General features: G+C 40.8%; 1 protein-coding gene across 5 annotated transcripts in view; it reads left to right on the plus strand.

Annotated features, from left to right (window-relative positions):
* The window catches only part of TMEM131L (transmembrane 131 like), a 159,430-nt gene that overhangs the window by 128,041 nt on the left and 13,330 nt on the right, over positions 1 to 18,059 (plus strand). For all 5 annotated transcript variants that reach the window (XM_059173505.1, XM_059173493.1, XM_059173502.1 and 2 more), the window contains 5 exons: positions 1,070 to 1,256; positions 1,468 to 1,653; positions 2,227 to 2,376; positions 2,695 to 3,320; positions 9,492 to 9,640. In XM_059173505.1, coding sequence (XP_059029488.1) covers positions 1,070 to 1,256; positions 1,468 to 1,653; positions 2,227 to 2,376; positions 2,695 to 3,320; positions 9,492 to 9,640 — 1,298 coding nt within the window. The remainder of the gene's footprint in view (positions 1 to 1,069; positions 1,257 to 1,467; positions 1,654 to 2,226; positions 2,377 to 2,694; positions 3,321 to 9,491; positions 9,641 to 18,059) is intronic.

Here is an 18,059-nt window from a genome sequence, read left to right on the forward strand (position 1 = left end):
ATTAGACATTGCAGATTTGGAAACTTATCTAAACATTGCATTAGAAATTTCCAAATTGTGCATGTATTTAAAGCAAATGCTTCTAAAATAGTTATATTAGTTTCAAGAACTTCCTCAGGAACCAAGACAAAAATCAAACAATAGATGTAAAATGTTTTTGGTAAATTCCTTGTTTTCCTATTATTATCTTGAATTTCTGGAACACACTGAAAACATTTTAGTGTAACACCATGCATCCTATGGAGAAAGCTGGTTGGTGAAAGTATTAGATAGTTTGTAGCACTGTCTAATGCCTGATGGGAATTTCTTTTTTAAGAAAACTCTGCTAATTGAGCATTGAGTTTGAAAAGATTTATTGACCTTTTGTGTTCAAAATTCAGAGTATTTACTTTTTTATTCATTCATTCAGTAATTTAGAGTTGACCTTGAAAGATGATACTAAGGAAAATTATAAAAACTACAGACCTAGATAAAATTTTAGTTGTTATATGGAAAAGATTGCAGGTTATAAATTTATAGGAATAATTTAAAATTGTGCTAATTTTTTTTTTTTAAACTTTCCATATAAAATATGGTCTCACTTTGTTGCAGGGACTTAGTGACTTACCCTCTGAATGTAGTGGGTATTTGAACTGTGTTTCTAGAAGCACAGACCTGTGCCCTTAACCAGTCCCTGTTCAGTATGAGGATCCCAGGAGTGAAGCGTGCATGGTGTCTAGGGGTATCCCAGTTACTTGACTTCTGAGAAGAATAAACTTGTAACCTTAACTTTTAATAAGTACAAGAACAAAGAAGAAATTCTAATTACTTTTGGTACCTAGGAAGGTCTTTTAACTTAAGAAAAATCTTAACTTGTTAAATGTTTTTATTGTATCCTGGTAGTGTTAAGAGAATCTATGACTGTTCTAGAAATTAGAAGTCATACTTTGAGCTTACATTGAATTTTTTTTTCACATTTTAATAATATAGGTCATGGTTTATTGATTCAGTAAATGTTGATTCAGTAAATTATTCTGAAATAAATTTTTGCAGTTCATACATACTAAATATCACTTTTTGTCCTCACTAGAACTGAAAGACAGCAAGCAAATTTTATCTATTACAAAGAACTTTAAAGTTGAGAATATTGGACCACTTCCTATAACTGTGACATCTCTGAAAATTAATGGATATAATTGCCAAGGTTATGGATTCGAAGTGCTAGATTGTCGTCAGTTCTCCTTGGCCCCAAACACATCCCGGGATATCAGCATTGTGTAAGCATTGGGTTTTAACCTCATTTAGGTTTTGTGGTGCATTTAATAATGTGGGGGAAGAAAACCTTTTTTTACATTGGTAAGACATGTTAAGTTGTTTTTATATAAACGTTTATTGTAAGTAAGAAATATGGCTGCTGTTGCAACTATTTTGTTTTGTGCCTAAAATTAAAACAATTTAAGTTCATAAAGATGCATCTTTGCTTATCAGGTTTACTCCAGACTTTACCTCTTCCTGGGTCATCCGCGAGCTGACGCTTGTCACGGCAGCAGACCTCGAGTTTCGCTTCACTCTCAATGTGACCCTCCCTCATCACCTATTGCCCTTGTGTGCAGATGTGGTTCCAGGACCCAGCTGGGAGGAGTCGTTTTGGAGGCTTACGGTCTTCTTTGTCAGGTACGCTACCACCTTCAGGAGAGCCGCATGAAAGTGTATTTTGCTTGGGTGTAAAAAGCATATGAATCATCAAACAGCATATTCAAAGACTGTGAAAGTGAGTGGAATTTACATGGCTTTTTGAACCTCAACATATGTGAAGTAGAGTAGTAACTGATGAGCTTTAAGACTGTAGGAGAGTCACAAGACCTTGAGGTGTAAGAGTTCATTGTGCTCCCTATACTTCCCTTAGCAGTCGCAGTGGAAAATATGGATGTTACTGCTGTTGGCTTGGTGCAGTGGCAATTTGAGATTGGAAGACTATGATGACCTTTCTGGAGTGATTTTATCATGAAAATGCCTTTGAAAATGGAATTGGAATGTCAAACTTACAAATGTGCACATTTTTAGGAACTCGGAGCTTTTTAAATCTTTAATTCACATCAGAATTATGATGTGATACATTTTATGGAATTCATTGCTCTATATTTAGATCTTTTGCATCAACCACTCATTGCTCCTCTGTAAGAGAGCTGGTCTTTTTAATGTCAGTCAGGACCATGCAGTAATGAACCTCCTTGCTTTCTTCCTCAGTTTGTCCCTATTGGGTGTAATTTTAATAGCCTTCCAACAAGCACAGTACATTCTTATGGAATTCATGAAAACAAGACAGAGGCAAAATGCTAGCTCATCTTCACAGCAAAACAATAATCCGATGGATGTAATCAGCTCCCATTCTCACAAGTAAGAATTCTTGTTGTGTGTGTATGTGTGTGTGTTCATCCTTTGATATTACTCGGTTCTGATTTTGAGATAATATAAATAATACTCTGATTCCAGGTTTGTCTTCATAAAATTTTCTTGAAGTCATGGTGTGGCAGCTATAATCGTTTTTACAATAAGATAGACTTCATAGACGGACTTAGTTTGTTAAACTCATGGGCCTTTGGAAGAAGGAGAGCTAGGACCCCTTAATATACTTCTTTCTCCTGGGTCTTGAACCAGAAGGGTAGGGTTTGATTCCATTTGGCTTTCTGTTAAATGTCTTTCTTCTTAATTCAGAAGCAACTGTAAGAACTTTCTTGATACCTACGGCACCTCCGATAAAGGCAGAGGAAAAAGCTGCCTTCCAGTGAACACTCCACAAAGCAGGATCCAGAACGCCCCAAAGAGGAGCCCAGCTACCTACGGTCATTCTCAGAAGAAGCATAAGTGCTCAGTCTATTACAGCAAACACAAACCCAGCCCATCCATCACCAGCAGTGCCATCGCCACTACTGAGGAGAAACAGACTCCAGCCCTGGGCAGCTCCCTGTCTGCCCCGAAGGAGGACGTGTGCACTGAAGTCATGGGTGAGAACTGGATCAGCCTCAAGTATGCAAGTAGCATCAGCGTTGACCTGCAAAAGAATTTAACCCTTTCTAAAAACTTACTGAATAAAGAGGAAAACACACTGAAAAACACAATTGTTATCAATAACACTTCTTCAGAATGTCACATGAAGGAGGGAATACAGACATGTATGTTTCCTAAGGAAACGGACATTAAAATTTCAGAAAACATAGCTGAGCTCAAGGAACGAGAGCTCTGTCCTCTGAAGACCTCTAAGAAACTACCTGAAAATCACTTGCCAAGAAATTCACCTCAATACCAGTCAGACTTGCCAGAGATTTCCAGGAAAAATAATGGTAATCTTTTCATCCTCCTGGATGATTCTTTTTTCTGGTTTGTCTTCCATCTGTTGGTTACAGAATTTGATCTCATCTGTGACTTTAATTTTAATCCTGAATGCTGCATTTTTAGTTTACGCACGAAGTTTTAGCAAAGGTAAAAATGTTGAAATATGGCTTGTAAAATGAGAAGTTGAGGACGAGGCACCACAGTTTTAGAATGTCGTGGGTAAAGAAGCTTACTTTTTATTTTTAGTACATATGTTGAGAGTGATGTGAATGTCGTATTTTATTGTTGGGAGGATATGAACGCTGTTTTTAATTATTTTCTATCATGGATTTGCAAACTCTTGGTGAAAATCAGCCCATAAAATATTTCTGACTGAACAAAACTTACCAACTTTCTATATTTAGCAGCTGCTACCATCTCATGTTTCCTGGCTCTGGTGCTTCTCTGATTGTGTCCCTTGGTTAAAAGAAGACAGATGTTCTCTCACAACAAGTACAGTTAGTGAAGGCATAAGCAGGACGAGACTCAGAAAACATGTAAAATTGTCATTAAGCTGTAACTGACCCCTTTGGTCTTTGGCATAAGAGCCAGTGCTTCTTTTTCTTGGCCATTCTGACCATTTTAATACGCACACTTCTGCACTCATTAAAAGATTTGGGGGGCACTTGGGTAGCTCAGTCATTTAAGCACCCGACTCTTGATTTTGGCTCAAGTCATGATCTCAGGGCCTTAGGATCAAGCCCTATGTCGGGCTTCATGCTCAGTGGGAATCTGCTTGAGATTCTCTCTCTCCCTGTCCCTTTGCACCCCCCCAATAAATAAATCTTTTTTTAAAAAGTCAGATTTTTGACACTTTTTAATCTGGAAAAGCCAGTTACCTTTGTTCTTATTTGAAACATCTAAGTATAAATAGCTTTGTATTTATACTCCCTATTATTGGAGAGAAGGTACAAAAGTGTTGTAGATGGGCCAATTCTGATGAGCTTTAGGCATTTAACTAAAAACCCAAACTGAATTGTAAGTGTTCCATAAGAGGACCTCTCTCGTTGGAAAGAAAGCTGGAGTGCCCTGAGCGGAACGTGGTTTAGGCAGCTGCACCTGTATTCCTGGTGCCTCTCGTTCCAGCGGGCTCACACCATTACCCCAGCCTCAGTGTGTGTTTGAGGCGGACTCCCGTCTGCGAGTCAACAGTGCCCCCTCCACTCCCGCCCCTGCTGGGTTCTCTCCACTCGGCATGGGAGGACACACTCGGAGTGATGCTTTCAACCAGATCTTCAAATGACATCTTAGCATACGTTGTCTAAGCATGTTTCACGGTGGGGCACACAGGGTGCCTCTCATTCTGTTTCTATAGGGCCCAGACCACAAAACCTTTGTGAAAGGGTGAAATTAGGTGGTGAGTCCTACTGGGTTTTTCCTTGTTTTCTCCCATTGAGGCCCAAGCACAGTATTTGACCTCAGCTGCCTTGACACAGACTTAAAATCATAGTTGTTTGGGGTGCTCCTATGATCCACTGCATCCCTGAGTTGTCTGCATAAATGTGGCTCTGAACACCATGGCTGTGGCATTGTGGACAGATGGTGGGGGAAGGACCTTCTGCTGCATCGTGGTTGAAATGTAGAGGCGTGGACCCGAGTTGCAGGCCTGGAGTGGGTCTGAGGGTTTGAATTTGTGCTTCGAGACTTTCCCGTCCAACACTGATATTTAATGCCCAGAGTCGATCCTTGATGACCCCATGTATTAGCACTTCCGCAAGTGTGAGTAAACTTAATGTGGAGTCCAGAAACACAGGATTTGCTTTTATCACCATAGATGGCGGTTCTGCCCAGAATCTTCGCCTCCGGCACAGATTACTAGGCTCTTTGTGTTTTAAATGGAAACACGTATCTCCCCATGCGAAGTCTCTTAAAATTGCTCTTTGGTGGGATCAGTAGCACGCTAAGTGCTGTCAGAGTGACTGTTGATCAGATCAAATAAGAATTGTTGAAAGAACTTTGGCTTCCTACCAGGCTCAGGCCAACGCATTCAAAGGTGCTAATTCACAGGGCTGTGTTTCTCTCCAGAATGAAAGTGTCGGCAGGAGAGTCCTCACAGGGAAAGCTGTTCATTGACTTGCATTTTGTTCTGTTTTCCATTCACAGCACTAGTCTAGGAAATATCAAAGAGGTTTAAAAACTAAACATATTGCCTGCCATCATTTTAGAATTTAAACATTTTAAAGAATTGGCAATTTTAAAAATAAGAAAGGACTGAATAGAGGAATAGTTTGAAGGCAGGGTATGGAGGGGTTTTTTTTTTCTTTCTTTCTTTCTTTTTTTTTTTTTCAGTAACATCAAGGGTCTGGGGTTCTTTTTTCACATTTTAAAGGAAAGCATTGTCATAAACTGGCAGATGGTGAACAGGCATATATAATTGGCAGGGAATCCATAATGTGTGAAGAATGCTCAAGGATGAGGAAGCCGTTTATACATGAGAACTTTCCAAGTTTTCGCTTCCAACTTTGAGCTTTAGTTCTTTTTTTTTTTGAGAAGTGTTTTTCTTTGTGAAAAACATGTTTCCATCTTAAAATCATTCTAGAATCTGAAGAAAATAGCTTCAGCTTTAGTAGCTGAACTTCGCCCAGCGGATGGCAGGAATCCTCAGTTCCTGCACTTCATTTTCCATGTCCCCCACCAGAACGGGGATCTTCATCTTGCTCAGGGGAAACCAGCCAGCGTGTTGGCCACATCCTAGCTATTTCTCCTAAATGACACAAATCTTCCGGTAGAAACAAGTCCAGTGATAAGATTGCCTTTGGAAAAAGTGGGGGGCAGGCGGTCAGTTTCCTAAGAGTGCCTGAAGTTATTTTATTAACCTGACAGATGTCCTTGAGGCACCTGAGGAATTGTGTCTTCTATTCTGAGGCTTTTTTATTTTTCCTGAAGGTAACATATCGTGTGAGAAAAAAACGTTCCAAAGCATGTATTAGTGGGTCTGGTGCTACTTGCTCATTTTTTGGGTTGAGAAACCCAGAATATTTTCTGAATAACAGAAATGTGCTTATCCCTTTCCTGTGCTTTCTCTGCCCTTCTTCTGAGAGGCCTGTGATAAATCATAAATTAAAATTCCCCATAAAAATGAAGTCTGTTGACAGATGCTTCAGAGCTCTGTTTTCACACACTTGCTTTTGGCATCCACCTGTCAAACAACAGTTCAGTTTTTCAGACATTTGTTACGTGTTCCAGAGTCTCTTGAGCATCTGACAAAAGTAAAACTTTATATGTCATGTAAATGATCATTTAAATATGTCTCTTTTTCAACTACTTATTATTTTCTAATTGTATAATCAAAATTCTAGATCTGTATGATTTTGATCACTTAATTTAAGAGTAATAGCTCTGGAATTAAGGCTAAAGATAAGCAGCTGGCCTCAGCATTACAAAAGAGGAATAGAGGAATAGTTAGATTATTTTCTTGCTTTCTGCTTATATTAATGTGAAGGATAATAAACTTTTAAATTTAATAATGCCCTAAGTCTTGGAATTAACAATACATGAAAGATTTCACTGCATTCGATAGATACCTCCAAATTCTGAAATACCAGTATTTGAGAAATTAAAAAATATAGCCTCATTGTCTTATAGATACTAATAACTTGAAGATTAGCAGTTTGCTCAAAATAAACTTGATTGGATTTGATACCCTAGCAATTTAAGCAGGATTCTGGTGAGTTCACTTGTTATTTGTTTTATTCCCTTTTTTATCTTTATGGCTCAAACACTGACTCTGTGAGATGGGTGTGAGAAAATTATATAACACCATAAATAATCATGCTTAATAAGATGACATGGCTTGGCTTCCACAAAATTTCTAAATTCTTAGATATTGTCATGCTAGAATTTGTCAAAGACTTAATGAAGAACTTGTTAGAATTCCTTTTACAATTGGTCCTGATTCCCAGCCCCATGGGAGGTGTTACTAAGAGTTTGTGTTTTACCACTTTTGGGGGGTAGTTCAGTATTGGATATTAAGTTCAGGTCCTTCCTGAGAAAGTTTAATGATTAATACTTTTAGTGCTGTTCTTGGCCCGATAAAAGCTCAAGGAAATCCATTTTTTCATGAATTAAGACTCTAGGAAATTTAGTGGCACATTTTTGGGGAGAGTATATGTGTTCTGTTTCATATGTATGGTTTGCAAAATCCAAAGTGATGTCCTTAGTTATGATTTATTTTTCTGTTTCGGACCCTATCATCTTGGCTCTCGGCTCTTTCCTTTACCACTTCATCATGGTGGATATTTTCCTCTGTAGGTGTCTTAACACCCAATTTGTGTCATAGAGGAATTAATCCTTCCCAGTGTTTTTATAGTTACGTAATACTTACACAATTTTCCATTAGCAAAATAAAAGTATGCTTACTTGTCAGTGTTATTGGCAAAATGTATGGATCTTGCTTTGAGTGAGGTCGACTTAGGAGTTTCAGAATTGGAGGGCATTTGACTGCTTTCATTCTGTGGGCAGAGACCTACCCCGCCCCAGGGCCCCAAGCAGGGCCAGATTGGAGCCTCTGCGGAAGGTCTGATCAGGCGGGCATCTCACCAGAGCCTGCAGCCTGCTTTGCTGTGAAATCTTTGTACTGTGGTCATCTAAACTTTCTCAGACTGCCCAGGTATGGTAAGGGAATTCCTAAAGAAAAAAGGAGCAGGTGTTGCAATACTTTGTTTCCTATTAGGACCCTGAAGCCAGTTACTGTGGGGTGGGGTTGAAGTTTATCTGACTTTATTTTGAAGTAGGGGATCGAAGAAGAAATATACTGATGAGTGAAGTCACTTGAAAGGAAAGCGGGGAGAATCATTGTTTTCAGGTGAAGTTTCTACCTGCACCAGCTTTTGCCATGTGATTGGCCTGCTGGTCATTGTCAGCTTGTAGGCACTGGTCACCTGGAGCAGGTGAGCACAGACTTTGGAAAGAGGGCCTGCCCGGAAATAGGTCCTTTGTTTTTGATGGGGCCCTTTCCATGTATATGTCCTCCAGTTCCGTCTTTGTAACAGTCAGAGTAGGCAGAGAAGGTGGCATTTGCATCTTATAAATCAGGAAACCGAAGCAGCTCGGGAAGCTTGAGATTTCCTTTGAAAATAATTTGTAGCTATGTAGTCATTACTAGAAGGCAAGTCCTTAGCCCCTCCCCCCCTTCAACTTTAAAAAAAAAAATGTGATAAAATAGACATAACATAAAATTTGCCATTGTAACTATAAAGCTCAGCAGCATGAAGCACATTCACAGTGCTGTACAGCTATTACCATCATCCATTTTCAGCACCTTTTTGCCATCCCAAAAAGAAGGTCTGTACCCATTAAACAGTAAGTATTTATATTTCCTCCCCCCAGCCCCTGGTAGCCACCATTCTACTCTTCATCTCTCTGATGACTCTAGCTCCCTCAAACAAGTAGAAACATTCAGTGTTGGTCTTTTGGGGACTGGCTTATTTCACTCAGCATAATGTCTTCTGGGTTCATCCATGTTGTGGCATGTCTCACAATCTCATTGCTTCGTCTTTTCCATCTCTGCCGTTCTTGAGTGTACAGTTCAGTAGTGTTAAGTATAGTCATGGTGTTGGGCACTGATTTGTTCCTCTTTAAGGCTGAGTGGTATTCCATTTTTTGTGTACCACATTTCTATACTTCTTTCCTTCCATCCATGGACATTTGGGTTGTTTCTACCTTTTGGTTCTTATGAATGATGGTGCTGTGAATAATGGGGTACCTCCTCACCTTTTTTCCTTGACCTCTTTTAAAGACTGTTTGTAGGGGCGCCTGGGTGGCTCAGTGGGTTAAAGCCTCTGCTTTCGGCTCAGGTCATGATCCCAGGGTTCTGGGATCGAGCCCCACATTGGGCTCTCTGCTCAGCAGGGAGCTTGCTTTCCTTCCTCTTTCTCTGCCTGCCTCTCTGCCTACTTGTGATCTCTGTCAAATAAATTTAAAAAAAAAATCCCTTTAAAAAAAAATAAAGACTGTTTGTAGAATTCTTCAGGTAAGCCCATTTTTACTGGTAAACATACCTAGAACATCATGAATGTCAGGAACAATCCTCAGGTCTAAATATCATTAGGGTAGATGGCTTGGTGTAGGAAAGAGATTTAATTATGGAAACGTGAATGGAAATAATTAGCTAGAGATTCAATCATTTTTATTTATTCAAGGGAATAACCAGCAAGTGCCTGTCAAGAATGAAGTAGACAACTGTGAAAGTTTGAAGAAGGCTGACACAAAGTCTTCCTCAGAAAAGAAGATTCACAAAGCATCGAAAGAAGACATTTGTTTTGAGAAACAGGATGTACCTTCAGTCGAGGTCTGTATTTCTTTTTCTCTTGCCTCTTAGAACAAAATCCATATTTAGGGCTGAGAGGGCAGTTATCGGTCTAGTAATTGTACATGTGTATTTCATACCTCTCAAAGGGGGTTAGTTATCATGCATTTGAATTTGCATTTATAAATTGTGAGTTTGAGGTGCTTGGAAAGTTTTATTTATTTTCTAATTATAATAGGAGATACTAAAATAATTTATAGTAACATCAGATAGCTTTTATTCTCAAAGGAAACTGTTCTTAAGCAAATGGGTTACCTTCTGGCAAAGCTGATGGAGTAGAAGCAGTTCACCTGTCTCTTCTCTCCAGTTTTGTCACCCAACATCCATTTTAGAGCCTGCTCTTGCTGAATTGGAAGCATAAGCCAAATGCTCAGGAGAGGAATGCCTGTCTGGCTTAGGTGAGTGGGCCTTAGTACAACAGAATCTCAGAAGAGAGCGCGTAGTTGGACACAGAGTTAGTTGGACACAGAGTTGCACATTGTGCTGGAGAGCAGAACCAAGCCCTGTATCTCAAAGGTGAAAGCAGACAGGTCCACGATCAAGGTGGGAAAGGTATTTAGGAGAATTTATCTAGTTTACATCAGAACAGAAGTATTCATGTATTAGTATAAGCCCAGTGGAAAAAAAATAGCATTCTAACTACGCTGATATTGATACATACCGTGTACTAAACACACACACGCGTGCGCGTGCCGAGTAAAAGTGAATGAAAGGAATAGAACATGGAAGACAGGGAAAGATCCTAATCTAGAAGAAAGCCTAACTTTGAGAATACTTCATACTACAGATAATGTACTCAATAAAATAAGAGTTTTTTTTGAAAGGCAAATTAAGATTCTAGGATGAGATTTTTAAAAGAGATATTATAAAAGCTAAGTAACTAAATGAAGACCCAAACGACATTTTACAGACAGCTGCCAAAAATGGAATTGCTGACCCTGAGAAAGGCTTTGAGATCATCAGGGTGAGTGTGAAGGAAAAAATTGAAGAGCTGGAAGCATTTAGATATGGGACAAAGAAAGACAAAGCAGTCCAATGTAAGAATAATGAGTGTTTCAGTAAGTGGCCCAACAAATGGGTCTGAAGGTATTCAGAGAGGTAGTAGAAGAATACGGTCCTGGTAGGAGGGCAGAACTGAATTTATGGAATGGAAGGGCACACTATATAGAGGAAAAATTGATATGTAATAATGGATATAGGCAGAGCCTGGCTAAATTACTGATCTTAAAACATAAACAATGGTGCAAAGTTAGGAAGATGGAGAAACACTCACTCAGGCTCACTCCGACTTCATGGAAGCATCTGATCCAGGGAACAGTGGAGCCATACCATTCAGAGAATAAAAATGTGAACAGGAATATTCCAGTCAAGGAAACACTCAAGTACAAAGGCAGCAAGGAAGAGGCATCCTTAAACACAAGTGAACTCCTCATGAGCCTTTCTTAAAAAATGAAGTTAATGAAATTTAGCCGACCAAGATAGATGTAAAAATAAAGACGCAGGACTACAGAAGTTGTGTTAGTGGTCTCTTGTTGAGATTTCTCTCCATTTTATATCCAGATCTAAGACGAAACATTTGGCAATTATAATTGCAGAACAGATTGCGTATATTACAACTTTAATAAAGCAAAAAAGTAACATAAAGCTGCAGAAGCTGCAGGAGGTGGTATTGAATGGTAGGTGACAATGAGTTTTAATTCAATGGTAGAGAGTCAATACTGTGTAAAACTGAACATATCATTGAACAGAGTGAAAACTTGGGAAAATGTCTTTCATGGTCTTTTGCCTAACCTTAGAGAGATCCTTAAGGCACTAATACAGCATGTGGAGAAGAAATAATTATTTGAAAGTTGGCATTTCCCTGGATTCTACTTCAGTTTCTTATTTTAAATTCAAATAAAACTGAACATTAAACTTTTATTTAAAAATAATACATTGTCGTGATCGCTTCAGCAGGACATATACTAAAAAAAATAATAATAGTTGTCCCAGTATTATAAATTATTCCCATCATCTGTGTTGCCATCCAAATGTGTCTGTAGGTTCATAGAGAGATGGCAAAAACAAGATCTGCCAAAAAATCAATGGCAGACTGTTATTCTGAGTAGTGGTGTTTGCAGTGATCTTTTTCCTTCTTTATATTTCTGTATTTTTGCTTAAACTTTATGTATGACAAACACAATTTTTCATTTAAATAACATGAAAATGATGCAAAATAAATATATCCTAGACATCTCAAACTGGGAATTTGTAGTCTTTTAAGGACAAGACATGTCCAATAGTTAAGTGCCCCCTCCCAATCAGGACAGAGTGGAAGGGATTTCAGAGAGTGAAAAGTCAGGTGAGCCTGTAGCGGGCACAGGAAGCTCCTAGAGGAGGGAGAAATGTGGACAGGCAGAGAAGGGAAGGTAGGCAGTGGCCCCACTGAGCCCCACAGCATAATCAGGAGGAGTAGGAAATCTTTGGGAAGAGGCTCAGTCAGGAAGGGGAAGTAATGTGAGGGAAAATGGGAGTCATTCCAAATGCAAAGGCCTTGGCTCACCAATTTCAAGTCTGGACCTTCTCCACTCCTTCTCGGCTGGAAGGGCAGACAGGGAACTCGGTGAGCCCGGGAGTCGGAAGTGACGGTGTCTGTAGAGAACCAGAGAGAGCATGGTTGCTTGTCTGCTAAGGAACTTTAGAGCCCGAGTCTTAAAAGCACATGTGTCCAAACAGAACATCTTTTTGGAAGATTTGGCTTCAGGGTGTCCAGTTTAGGGGACCCTGGTGCAAAGGACAGGGAGTAGGGAAGGTTTCTGGACTGGGGGGGTGGATGGAGTGAGGGTGGGTAAAAATTGGAAAACAGCCTTGAGGCTGAGATTTTCTTGAAGGTCACAATAATGTTTTTCAATTCAGGTTTGCAAAGATGGGCAGAATGCCTATTACAGAGATCATACAGCACAGTTTTGTAAATGCTTGAATGAATGTGTGAATAATGGATTTCTGGAAGATCAGTGTGAACATTTTGGAGGCTGGGCTGGAGGGGCAGGAATGGACACCAGCTCTCTTCTAACAAGGAGGCTGTTACTCGACTGGGAGGTGTGACGTAAGGCTGCGCTTGGGCAGGAGCAAGGGGGAAGGACAGGAAGAGTAGGTAAGAGTCTAGAAGAAAAACTAACAGGATTTCCCTGTCCCTAATTGCATAAAGAGAGGAACTGTCTTCTCTTACATAACTATTTGCAAAAATAACTCCTAAGTTTTAAGTCCAGCTAATGAGAAGATGGGGAATTTCTGACTTACACAACAAGTTCATTTTTCTGTTTACCAAAGTCGTGTTGCTTGTTAAGAGCATGGACTTTGCAGCCACAATTGTTGGGTTTGAATCCTGGTCATCATTTATTTGCTCTGTAACATTGGGTGAGTTACTTAATGCTGCAGTTTCCTTATCTGACACATGAGGGTACTAAGAGCATGCCTCCCTCCTAAGTTTGGGAGGAATGGCTGAGTTAACGTGATAAATGCTTGGAGTAGCTCACGTACCAAGCGCTGACCAGGGGTCAGCCCAAAGAGAATGACTGTGTGATTGCGACCGACAGTGGGTGTTACAGAACCAGAAAACTAGGTATTATATGGCAAACTTGGGCCTAGAGCTTGAGATGTGGGAGCCGTGGAGGTTAGAACTGAGAGGCAGCACCGAGTTCTCTGCGGTGTGTGTGCACAGGGAAAGCAGGGCCGGAACATGATGCTGGGTGGTGGTGAAGCTGCAGGTGGCCCGAGGGTGCAGGTATAGCAGATGTACAGAAAGCGAGGCCCTTGAGACTATGAAGGGCCATGCTCTCCGCAGCAGAAAGAAGATTTGTGAATTTGGGGGAAGAGGGAATGGGTCAAGGAAAGAAGTGAACCTCAGCAGCCCCTTGCCAGGGGCTTCAAAACTTCCATGTGGCCCTGCGTGAGATGGAAACCAGCCCTGAGGTGTGACCACGCAGTGGCTGACGGCCTGCATGAGGGTGGAGCAGCCAGGACTCGCGCCAAGTCCGCAGGTCCTTCTGAGGGCCCTTAGGAGGGGGGGGGCCCGAGGAACCCTGCCTCTTGGTGCTTCCATGAGTGGGCGCCATTCCTGGACTTCAGACACCGCTTCCCACCCCCACCCCCACGCCAGACTCAGCCCTCTACGCTTGTGCCCTGACTCCAGGCAAGTTTCTTAATTTCTTCCTGTTGTTTTCTTCTCTGGGTATTGTCACCATTCGATCTTTGGGGTCCCAGGCCTTGCCTTTTCTCTATCCCAGGAGCGCAGACTCGGCTTATATACAGTCCCAGTAATTGGGTAAGCTCCTCCTTCCTTTTCTGGTCCGGAGCCCGTACATCGAAAGATGGCAGCCAGCCCTGCAGGAAAGCTGCGGGGAGTTGGAGGATCTGGGGACCATAGACCCCATCTTTTTTTTTTTTTTTTGGCTGTCTCCGTGACTCACACCCAGTTTTGCTAAAAGCTCTTCTTTAAAACCCTGTGAGTATGCTTTCCATTTCATTGTTCATTTGAAGAAATCGTTCTCAATAAACACATTCCCAAGGGCAGTACTCAGTGTTTGTTTTTCTTGTACATTCTTAGGGCCTAACTTTGCAGCTTAGAAAATTACATAAATCTGTCTATAGTATGTGGAAACATTCCTCTAGATTTATTGGCAAAGAAGATTGAAGCCCAGATTTGAGAGCTACAAACTGAATTTTAACCCTAACCCTGCTGTTTTATTTTTTAAAGCAGATTTTTCTTTCTCTTAGAAAAGGAACTCATGATTATTACAATAGCATAGAAAAGGGGGTGAGAAAAGTCTATACAAAATGAAATACTTTGTACATTTTTCTGTATTTTTCATGCAACTTTTTAAAAAAACTCAGGACCATCATTATGTATAGGTAGCTTTCTTAATAATGTTATAATTCTACACTTTCTCATGTTCAGAACAAGGGGAACTTTGTTTCCAGTGGTTATATAACATTCCATCATTTAACTATGCTCTAATCCTAAACCATTCTCTTGCGGTCAGACATTAAAGTTATTTACAGCTTTTTATTTTCATAAATAGCACTCTGATGATTTACATTGTTCTGAAGTCTTCCCTAGATACCTAAAGAATCCTTGTTAGAGATTTCTAGAAGTAGAATTGAAGAGTGTCTTCCTGCGTGCCCCAGATTGTTTTCTGGAAAGGTGGTCCCAGTTCTCATTCAATCAATGCCATGGGGCAATGCTGGCCTCCCACCAGCACTGTGCATTCATTGTTCCTTGCAAAGACTTGGTCAGTGTGATGGGAGAAAGTTTTCATTTTCATTCCAATTTGCATCTCTTACCAGGGAAAAGTGAGTGCTTTCCTTCCTTTCCTTTTTTGCAAAATTCTGAAAAAATAAGTTAAAAAGTCATCCATCCAAAATCCTAGCCCTGAAATCTCTCCCTCCCTCGCTCCCTTCTTCCTTATCTTCTTTCTTTCTTATAATTTGGAACTGAATGTCTCACCCAGTTCCACTTGTGCTGCCCAGAGGCAGACTCTGTTAAGAGCCCTGTCTCCCTAGCCCGCTCCCGCGCCAGCCCTCTCCTGGTGTCTGCAGACACAGACAGGCAGTATAAACACACTTGGGTTTTTTAAAACCAGCACGGAAAGATGAGCTACAAGCTGATCTATAATTTTCCTTTCCTAAAAGCATACTTTATTGTTAAATATTTTGGATGGAGTCTTCATGGTTTTTAGCCTTTTATATTTCTTTTGCAAATTTGCATGTCGTGTGCTTTGCCCACTCTTCTGTTGCCCGTGTTTTTCTTATTTTCCGTCAGAACATATGGCACAGTATTGACTCTGCCTATCAGAAGCAATGTGTGGTTTTTTTCCTTCGTCTGCCCTTCCCTCTTATTTTTTATTTGCTGTTACTTCTATACAGCAGCTCGAAGAATGTTTTGTGGAGTCAGTGATTCCTCTCCTTTGATTTCTTTGTTTGCTTTTATTGAAGTTTCAGGAAATCTTTTTATTTGCCCGCCGCATAATCAGTGAAACTGTTCCTTCTAGCAGGGATTTCCAAGAACTTCACGAGTTCAAGTAATTCAATAACGTGAGAATAGGACATCTTCTATAAAGTGCTGGCTCTGTGTCAGGTTGCTTGCTTCTCACAACAGCCCGTTGAAGAAGATGCAGGAAATGGAGGCAGAGAGAAGCTGAGTGACTTGCTCAAGATCGCACAGCCAGTAAAAAGCGTGGGGTGAGCTTCAGTCCAGGCTGTTTGACCTCAGAGCTGCAATCTTACTTGCAACTCTCCCTGGGCTCTTCCCCTGGTTGGGCCCGCCTCCCCCCTCTTTGAGACTCCCTCTCCACCAAAAAGCAAAGAGCCAGAGTCTCCTTTTATTCTCCCTTTCATTTCTTGCAGGTCTGTTGCTTTGGGTCTCTGGTGTCCTCCCCTGCCCCCCGCCCCCCACCATCTGCTACATCCAGGGCTGGCCTGTTCACCTCGAGCCCATGCAGGGCCCTTCCTCACTGCTGTTCTTCCCTCCCTTGCTTTCCCCCACCACACACAAGTGTGCACACACACACAAAGGCCATTCACTCGTTTTTCATTCCTCCATATGTCCTCTGTCTCTTCCCCCTTTTGTCCTCACTCTTTTCCATGCCTTACTTTGTTTGCTCATGGATGTTGCTTCTCGTTCATTCCACACACCCGAGTCCAGCGTGCTGAGCACTCTTTGGATAATCACTCTGGCTCATATTCAGAGATAGCAACCATGCCTCGGACCGCCCTGTTCCACGTCTCTGTAGTCCCTCTGGTTTGCACAGAATGGCATCTCTCACCAGACTGATCGGAGAGAGGCAGCCAAGTGTCATAGTGGCCGCTGACCAGTTCACTCTTTCTCTGACCCCTCTTAGAAACAGATCCTTTCTTTGTATGTGACTCTCGAGGGACAGAAAGGCTCAAGGACTTGTGTGATGAACAGTTTTTCTTGGCCCCAGGAGAGGGGAATCCTTTTCTCTCCCAAAGCTGGAAATATACAAGGACCAGTACATGAATAAATACGGTAGATAGCCAATGTTTAACTTTGGAGAATGTCTGATCATATGTTATTAATGTGTTTGTTGAGCCTCAGACTTCAGCAGTTAGCATTAAGATCCTGTAAGATAGGGCTTTGTGTGTTTAACCTGTCTTGTTTTTAGAATACCTTCAGAATCAGAAAAAAGTTAATACTTAACATACTTAACATAAAGTTAACATACTGGGGGAGAAACTAAAGGAGTATTAAGGAAAAAACGAAAATCCCATTAGTCTGCCACATGTGCAGTTACAATTTCATTTTCTGTCTAGTGTGTATTGTAGTAAGCCTCCTGCTTTAATAGATACCTGAGGCTTTGGGTACCTCAGATCTGTAACATGTAGGCATTTGAAACCTCTTATTTTTCTTCTTCCAAGTCATGTGTGTCAGCCAGGTTTATGTTAGAACATCCTGCATTTTCCAGCTCTGATTCTTGGACCAACCTTCTCAAAAGAGAAGGTAAAATGAGCTGGGCTTTATTCTTTATGAAATGTGAATCCTAAGGGTCCATAGGAATATACTCACCGAGTTGGATTTGCTTCTGGGAGGTCCCCGAGGATGCGATTTTTGGGTTCTCCATTTGCGAGCTCTGTACCACCTCCCACACGACTACAGTACCTGAGCTGTAGGGGTGGAAGGAAGCGAGAGAGAGTATAAGAGGACGCAAGGCAGGAGCTGCTTCAGAACGCTCTCGGGCAGGGGACTTCTCCCCTTGAGCCAGTTAACAGACTGTGCCTAACATAAAAGGAAAAGGCCCAAATTAAAAAAAACAATTAAGTGTGTGTGTGTGTGTGTGTGTGTGTGTGTGTATAAATAGGCGTAAATATATACACACACATATGTAATTTTTTAAAATTTGTGTACACACACATATAGAATGGATAGATAAATATGTATTTCATGCTAAATTAAGATTTGCAAAACCACATTTAAAAAACATGAGACACATTCTTATTTATAAAAGCTTAAACTATTTGACGCACTCAATGGATATCGGCGGTCTCCGAAAGTTTTTCCGTAAACAAATAAAAACAGCACTGGACGAATTAACCCTCCGTTGAGTTTTTACATGACTTTTCTTCGGTAGTAACTCATGTGAATTGCACATACCAAATTAACAGGTGAAGTCGGAGAATTTATTGCTGCCGAAGTTAACAGCAAGCTGACCCTAAATTGCTAACAGATGTTTTTCCTTTTTAGCCCCTTTGGAATTCTGTAGGCAACAATTGTTTCTTCTTTTTGCCTAGAAGAGAGGTAGAGAAGGCAGGGGAATGAAAACAGACTGGAGATTGAGAAATGTATGTCTCCATTTTCACCAGTGTTGGAACATTCTGAATTTGTATAGAGTTGTTCTGCGAAAGT

Source organism: Mustela lutreola, chromosome 1 (assembly GCF_030435805.1).
Source record: "Mustela lutreola isolate mMusLut2 chromosome 1, mMusLut2.pri, whole genome shotgun sequence".
NCBI classification, from domain to species: Eukaryota; Metazoa; Chordata; class Mammalia; order Carnivora; family Mustelidae; genus Mustela; species Mustela lutreola.